The sequence below is a fragment of the Colossoma macropomum genome, unplaced genomic scaffold, assembly GCF_904425465.1.
Source record: "Colossoma macropomum unplaced genomic scaffold, Colossoma_macropomum, whole genome shotgun sequence".
In the NCBI taxonomy this organism is placed as follows: Eukaryota; Metazoa; Chordata; class Actinopteri; order Characiformes; family Serrasalmidae; genus Colossoma; species Colossoma macropomum.
The window spans coordinates 20,254,755-20,263,177 of record NW_023494785.1 but is presented as its reverse complement, the minus strand read 5'-3'; the positions used below and the strand labels follow the sequence as shown (position 1 = coordinate 20,263,177).

General features: G+C 37.8%; 1 protein-coding gene and 1 non-coding gene across 2 annotated transcripts; both read left to right on the top strand.

Moving 5' to 3' along the window:
- Positions 1 to 3,195: 3,195 nt before the first annotated feature.
- ppp1r8b (protein phosphatase 1, regulatory subunit 8b) lies at positions 3,196 to 8,283 on the top strand. The gene is made up of 7 exons (XM_036586521.1): positions 3,196 to 3,325; positions 4,785 to 4,845; positions 5,396 to 5,549; positions 6,644 to 6,858; positions 7,024 to 7,168; positions 7,278 to 7,342; positions 7,434 to 8,283. Exons 1-7 carry the CDS (start codon positions 3,276 to 3,278, stop codon positions 7,779 to 7,781), a joined length of 1,038 nt encoding a protein of 345 aa, XP_036442414.1. The 5' UTR covers positions 3,196 to 3,275; the 3' UTR covers positions 7,782 to 8,283.
- On the top strand, positions 4,963 to 5,124 carry LOC118825862. The gene has a single exon (XR_005008696.1).
- Positions 8,284 to 8,423: the final 140 nt, after the last annotated feature.

Sequence of the window (8,423 nt, the reverse complement as noted above, 5' to 3'; positions counted from 1 at the left end):
AAGTTGCAAATAAATCTTAAACTAAAACTTTGCTTGTTCGCAAAAAGTTATTTCAGAGCCACTTGGTTCTACCTAATGGAAATTGTTTTCCTTCAGTGTTTTGTGCTTATGATAATTTTAATAGACATCAGTGACAGACTAATAAATGACATTCTATTAAAAGTTTGGTTTACCAAGAGTGTCACTAGAGTATTTTTACCTAAAATAAGTTACTGAAGCAAGATTCTTGTTACAAAAATGGTAATAGGACATTAAAGTCATAATTAATCTTTTAGTACTTTTACTGTCGATACTTAAGTACATTTGAAGGTAAATACTTTTGTACTTTTACTCAAGTGGAGGTCTAAAGGGAGGACTTCTACTTTTACTGGAGTAATATTTTACCTTGGGTATCTCTAATTTAACTCAAGTACATGATTTGTGTACTTCGTCCACCATTGATAGTTCATAGGATACAGCCTGGAGCACTGGAGGGAAGCCTAGTCCACTTCCAGCATGCTCATCATCCTGCACAGCTGATTTATAACCCTAATCCCAACTTAACCAACAACCAGTGGTGGGTAGAGACCAGTTATTCACCCTGTTACATTTAGTCAGGTAAAAGGTTGGATTTGCACTTTCCTGAGTATTTTCAAACTTTCACTCATAATGATATTTATGAGGAAATAGTTGTGCTTTTTACTCAGTTTCATTTCAATCATAAACATTTAGTTACTAATTTCTGTTCTAGATTTATTTTACTCTGTTCTCTTGGTGACAGCATCTACAGCCCTTTTGAGGTTGGTCACACTTATGGTTTTGGAATTTTGGCATTTTATTTTAGACCTAAATGATCCCAAAAAAAGAAGAAATGCTTAAGTTCTATTACTCAGTACTTAAATAGTTTTGCGTCCGCAATTTTCCAAAAGTCTGTTTAAGTTGGTTTGTGGTAAGATATTTTTACTTTTCAGTCATTCAGTCATTATTTTTTGGTAGGAATATTTGTATTTCAGGAAGTGCTTATTGCTTATTGAAGAGAGAAGAAATAGCTCTTGAGTCTAAGGTTTATGGTATTAATATGCAAGCATGTTTTATTTCTCCCTATAAAATAAGTATACATATTAATTTGTTTAAATTCTGACATTTTTCTTTGTGAACTGAAAAAAACTGAAGGGACAACTGAGAAACGTATTTTGGGAATATTGCTAAACTCCATACAGTTTTCTTTGTTGTGATGTCAGTGTTCAATAGCACACAAACATTTCAGATTTAATTCACCTTTGGGCCAAAAGATTTTCAACATATGCTTTTAATTTGGCAAAAAAAGCTGTCAGATAATTTAGGCCAAAGTCATTTAGGCAAATTAACTCCTCATACAAAGGAATACACTTTGATGCACATGAAGATGAGTGTTTCTAAATACACTCTCAAAACTGATGTGTTAAATCCAACACATGCTGTCCTTAACTAGATCGCTCTGCCCATTTAAAGGGGAATTCCACCAATTTTAAAAAAATGTATGTATCCTTAAATCTTTTAGATGTAATAAAGTCATTCAGAGTGGTTTGAAGTGAAATGATTCATTGTAGAGAACATTACCAACTCAGATTCCTTTACAGTGGTGGTGATAGGAACCAGGAGCTGCAATGTCTGCAACACATACATGTCTTCTGAGTTTTTATGTGTAATGTTGATGACGGTAAAAATATGTTTAATAATGATAAAAAAGTAAATAAAATAGGTTTTCTTTGGAGACATTCTGTCTTACAACACCCTGCATGTACCTCTCCAGCATGAATGGATATAAAAATATATGTTTTAGGCCGAAATCTTCTTAAAACTACTGCAAAACAATGTTTCAAATATCAGGTGGTTTGCCACTGTGAATAATTCTGACTTGGTAGGTTTCTCTAGGACAGAGCATTAAACAACAAACCACTCTGAATGACCCTTTTTATATCTGTATGATGTCATTATGCATTGATTTGGAAAAAAAGAAGAAACGGTGGAATTCCTCTTTAAGCAAATTTGTTTTAACAGAATATCAGAAAATCGGTTTACAAAACATCAAAGTGATCTTTCTTACCGATTTGAAAGTAGCAGTGAAAATGAAACATAACATTTGTAAAAGAAAACAAAGTGCATGAAAACTGCCTCAGCTTTTGAAAGGCACTGTGTTCACACATCAGACCATCCGGCCTCGCCTCGGGGGATGGCGGCTTCCCCATTTGAGTCTTGGTTCCTCTCAGCGCTTCTTCCTCATGCTTTTCCCTAAACTGCGTCTCACCCTGGTCAAGCACATTTCCTGTCAATTATACATGCAACTGCTGCAAACCCTTAATGTACACTATGCACTATTTGATTGTTTAAAAATATGCTAATACTTGTGTAAACACAGTAAACACATTTCCTAATGTGCTTCTTCACATTTGTCACTGCTTCACCACATGTGAAACAGAGCAGAAACTTAATACAGTTTTATGGTGAGAAAAAAGTGACTATGGACTCTGAGTGCACATATAGACACAACAATCAGCCATAACATCCTTGTTTCTACACTCATTGTCCATTTTATCAGCTCCCCTTACCATATAGGTGCACTTCGTAGTTCTACTATTACAGACAATTACTTTGTTAGCCCCCTTTTACCCTATTCTTCAGTGGTCAGGACTATCTCAGAGCAGGTATTATTAGGGTGGTGGATCATTCTCAGCACCGCAGTGACACTGATGGTGTATTAGTGTGTGTTGTGCTGGTACGAGTGGATCAGACCCAGCAGTGCTGCTGGAGTTTTTAAACACTGTGTCCACTCACTGTCCACTCTATTAGACACTCCTACCTTGTCAGTCCACCTTGTAGATGTAAACACGCCACCACCACATCACATGTTTGTTATTATTATTATTTAATACACATTTTGTACAGCTTCATTCACACAACTATTCAGAACAGTTACAACATAATTCACTACAATGGGTAAGTAAGTAAATTAATGAAATAAATTAATTAAATAAATAAATAAAACTAGAATTTCAATAATAATAATAATAATAATAATGCAAATATTTAGCATTAATACTCCACATGACTGAAGAATGTACTGGTGTTACCTTTCAACACAGACAGTTATTTATTTACTTACTGCTCCATTGCTGTGCTGCTGTACTCAGCCAGTGCTGCAGGTGGCGCTGTATGATGGCTGTGTTAGTGAGTGAGCGGCAGTAGAAGAGCAGAGGCCGAGTTTCTCGGTGTTGTGTAGTTTAATGAATGGAGAATGTAGTTAACGTTACGGCACGATGGCAAAACCTGCACCTGCAAATGCTCCAAAATTTGACTGTCCCTCTTGGTAAGAACTTTACGGTTCTGTGTCTCTGGATTTGCGTTCGGTAACTCGACCATGTAGCGAACTGTTGGGTAGTTTTGTGTGGAGCTTCATTAGCATATTTGTCGAAAAGGCTGCTTTAGCATGTAAGCTCATTAGCTGGTTAGCTAGGTTGCTCATCCAGTCAGTAGATCGATCTTAGTGTAGTTACTTATTCGGAGGTAGGGCTGTGTTTTAGAAGGCGTAACGTTACTTTTATTTCCCACATTGCAAACGCAACGTTTCCCGATCAGAGTGATTTTACCGCTGTAGGTTAGATAGGAGGCTGACTGCTCGGTCTGTTTGCTAAGTTAGCTAACTGGGATCATTTTGTTCTGCCTAACGTGTGAACCTACAAAGAAACAAATCTGCAGCCGATATACGAGGATGAAGCTGCTTTCCTATTCGCAGCTAATATGAACTGTAACGGATCATTGGATGTATGAATAAACTCAACATTTCACCGGTAGTTTAATGTAACGTGTCACAGCAAAGGCTGCGTTTGGACGGTCACTTCTCTTCTGCAGGATCACTGGCGTTCAGTTTAAGGAGAAATCCAACCATTTGTGCATAATTAAATGTTTTATGTAAAGGTTTAGATGTAAACAAAGTTTGCATCTAAAGTAAAATGATGTAAGAGAAAACGTTGACCTAAAATGTATTTTTTTATTCCATTCATGGCGCAAATGTACATGCTGGTACATGCACGGAATAGTGCCCAATGAAAGCTTTTCTCAGCTTTACTAGTATTTAACCGTTATCAGCATTACATATAAAAACTCAGAAGACACGTGTAGGATCTCAGGTAGTTTTGAATAATAAATAAAATGGCTATATTTGAGTTGTAGACATTGCAACTGCTGGTTCCTGTTACAACCATGAAAAGAAATCAGATTCTGTAAGTTTCAAACTACTCTGAATGACTTTCTTTACATCCCAACTACTGAGATACAGAAATGTGGAAATATTGGTGGAATTTTCCTTCATCAATGATACATGACTCTGTATGTTAAAGCATTTATCATACACTCTGTTTCTGAATGATTCAATCTAACTGTAGTGTTTAACCACATTTTAGTACCTTTTGAATGCTAGAATAACATCTTTATCAAAAAAGGTAAAATATGGTCACATTCCCTAACTATACTTTATTAGGATTGAAACTAAAGTCTAAAAGATGACAGTTTTCCAGAAACAGCTGGATGTGGTCAAGTAGCCAGAGCATCCTAAATTCAGCAGTAAATCCCCTAATGACTTTTGGGAGACTAAATAGAGGAGTGAAAAATCACACTGGTCATGTGATTTCTATATAAATAATAATCAGTGTTCATCAGTGATTGTGTGTGATCCCCTTTGGTTAAGGCATGTAAGCTACACCATGAATATTGTGTTTCTTTACAGTTTTGTATGTAGGAGTTCACAGTTTATTATTTGTTGTTTTTAGGGCAGGGAAGCCTCCACCAGGACTACATTTGGATGTGGTGAAAGGAGACAAGCTGGTTGAGGTGGGTGATATTATTGTACTTGTCACAAGAATAAATTAATCTGCACGTCTTTCATGGAAGACTTTATTGTATGGCTTCTGTATATTGTTGCAGTTTCTCAAAGGCAATAACAGAGAAATGCACTAGATACTAACCTGACTGTCTGCTGCCCAGTCCTTTTTTGTACTGGTGCACATCCATGGCTGTTGGGTCCAGAATGGTGCTATAGAGACAGGCCCTGAGATTTAAGCTCTGAGTGCAAAGTCATTCTCTCAGGAGTTATGACTCAGGGATACATCACATGTGCGAGTGCAAGTGTGCTTTCTTTAATTTTGACAAGTTTATTTTGTCTCTAGTCAACAATGTCTCAGAAGCCATTGAATAGTTCAAGTCTGTAAGAAACAAATACCTTTTTTGTGTAGTTTTAATACATCATCCTTATGTTACTAAATATACTGAACTTACTGTATTACATGTTTATTATCATATTTCATATATTATAACATTCAACTCTAATCACAATCCAAATGCACATAAACCTACTGCCTAGTGACGTGCTGTCTCTGTGCAGAAACTGATTATTGATGAAAAGAAGTATTACCTGTTTGGGAGGAACCCAGACCTCTGTGATTTCACCATTGATCATCAGTCATGTTCTCGAGTCCACGCTGCCCTTGTCTACCATAAACACTTAAAGAGGCTTTTCCTCATCGACCTCAACAGTAGTAAGTCATTCAAGGTTAAAGAAGTAAGAAGGACAGTGTCATGAAAACATATTTGCCCTCTCCAAATTTCTGCCACTTTTGCATATTTGCCACACTTATTTTTTTTTATTTTTTATTTTTTCACACTTGAAACAAAATAATATAAGACAAAGACAACCTGAGTACATGCAAAGTACAGTTTTTAAATGATCATTTATTGAAGGAAAAAGTTATCCAATACCAACCAGTCCTGTGTGAAATAATTCCTGCCCCCTTAGTCACTCAGTCCACCATTTAGCCAAATTTAATTGATAATTGGGGTCAGTTAAGCTAGACATACCCAGGTTTGATTAATTGCCGGCCCTATTGAATCTTAACATCCCTTAAATAGAACCTTTCCAGCAATGTGAAGGAAGCTAACAGGTGTTAACAAGCAGCCACGCTCAAAATGAATTCCAGATAAAATGAGAAAGAAAGTATTAGTCTAAAAAGAGTTACAGAGTCATTTTTAATGATCTAGCACTCCAGCGAACTACAGTAAGAGCTATTTTCTCCAAATGGAGAAAACTTTGGAACAGTGCTGAATCATCCCCGAAGTGGCTGGCGTACCAAAATGCCTCCAAAAGCACAGCAACGACTTATCCTGGAAGTCACAAAAGAATCCAGATGAGCATCTGAGGAACTGGAGGCCTTGCTCGCCTCAGATATGGCTCCAAAGTGTCTGCGTTAAAGCAGTTCTGCAAGGAACAGTTGGCCAAAAGCAATGTGAAAGACTGATCTCCAGTTATAGGAGGCATTTGATTGCTCTTGTTGCTACTAAAGGTTGCGCAACCACTGGGGCCAGTTTCTTTTGCACATGGGTGATGTAGGTGTCGCTAAACTTTTTTCCTTTAATAAATTAAATGACTTGTTTGTGTTTGTGGTTTGTGTTTTCTCATGATCTTGTCTTATATTACATTTTACTTGAAGAACGAAATAGGATGTCAAATACGCAAAAGTAGTGAAAATCAGGAGTAAATACTTTTTCATGCGACTGTACATTAAAACATGGCATGTCCTACTATAGCAGTGTAATAGGAGCTAGTGCTATGAGTCTTTGTGTACACTCCTGACAGCACATGGCACCTTCCTTGGACACATTCGCCTGGAGCCCCACAAGCCTCAGCAGGTTCCTATTGACTCCACTATGTCTTTTGGTGCCTCCACACGTGTCTACACCATACGTGAGAAACCTCAGAGCCAGGCTAATGTGGGAACAGGGGACAAAGGTGGAGACGATGAGGAACTGAAGGGACTGCTGGGTCTTCCTGAAGAGGAGACTGAGCTGGAGGTATGTGAATCCTGAAATCTTTTGTTTTTCCACCTTTTATTTTAACATTTTTTTGTTTTGTCCTTGTTCAAATGGTTTGCATCAATGTGATCATTAACAGCATTTCAGCTTAAGAAAACTCTTTTTGTGTTTTCTTGTCTTCTGTACTTTTCTGGAACATTGAAGAACCTGACCGAGTTCAACACTGCACACAACAAACGCATCTCTGTTCTGACCATAGAGGAGGGCAATCTGGATATTCAGAGACCCAAAAGGAGAAGGAAAAGTTCTAGAGTGAGCTTTAGTGAAGAAGAGGAGATTATCAACCCAGGTTAGCTTAACTGCCCCATGCCACTATTAACACATTATTTCTCTTATTTCTGTACTCACAAAATGTTTCATTTTGTTTGTTACACTATATTCTTGTTTGACCCTTACAGAGGATGTTGACCCCTCTGTTGGACGCTTCAGGAACATGGTACAGACTGCTGTGGTTCCTATGAAGGTAGCTTTTTGTTACATCTTATATTGCATGTTGTGGTTTATGTGCTAATTATTAGAAACCCACTGTGAGCCTTTTTCATTTTCACTGACAGAAAAAGAAAGTAGAGAGTAGTAACGTTTTGGGAATAGAGGACTCTGCCATGCGACATTCGCACAGTTTCGCCTTGAGAGGAGGGCTGTATGGGGATCTTCCACCCACTAGCCATGAGGCTCATCCCACAGGTGCACCTGGTGGAACCACACTCCTTGGAGGACTCCCACTACCAAACCCTGCCCCAGAAGTGAACTTGGCCCCAGAGCCTCCTCTGCCCCCTGTTACCCTGAATCCCACACCTGTAACAGGCCCCTATGTTCCAGAGGGCCTGAGCGAGCCCCGCAAGAAGAAGTATGCCAAAGAGGCATGGCCTGGCAAAAAGCCCACACCATCTTTACTTCTCTAGCTGTGGAACTAATGAACATTATGGATGTGTTGTGATTTTTACATATTTTTCTTCTGCATCAGTGAGTTACAAGACATTCCAGGAATCTAGGAACTGAGAGAGCTAAAATTGGGTTTAAGTTTGGTGCCACCACGCAAAAGAACCTGTTCAGAATAACGACAATTGCTAGTGATTTTATGCAAGCGCATCACAAATGTGTATTTCAGGAAAAAAGGCAGTTATGTTGGCGAGTATAAGAAAGCAGAAATTATTGTTTGTTGCTTGTAATGCTTGACCTCAGTCACTAGATGGCAGTAGATCCATATGATTGAGTCCATTATACTTCTTAGATTCTTCACAGTACATTTCCCTCCCCCAAAAGTGTTTTAAAAAAAAAAAAAAAACACTTTTATAAGAACTTTGTCAGAAATGTTCCTTTTTGTATCCAGATGTTTTCTTTTGATCTGTCTTTTGCTTTTGTATTATGAAATACACTGACAATAAACCTCAAAAGTAAGTTTTATTTTTGGTGCCCCTTTTTGTCTCATGTTATTTATTTTATGTGGTTTACCACAGCAAATGTTTACAGCCACATATAAACATAACAGCAGCATGTTTCCTTTTTTGCGACTGACATATGTCCTCTATCTTCTGTTAAACAAC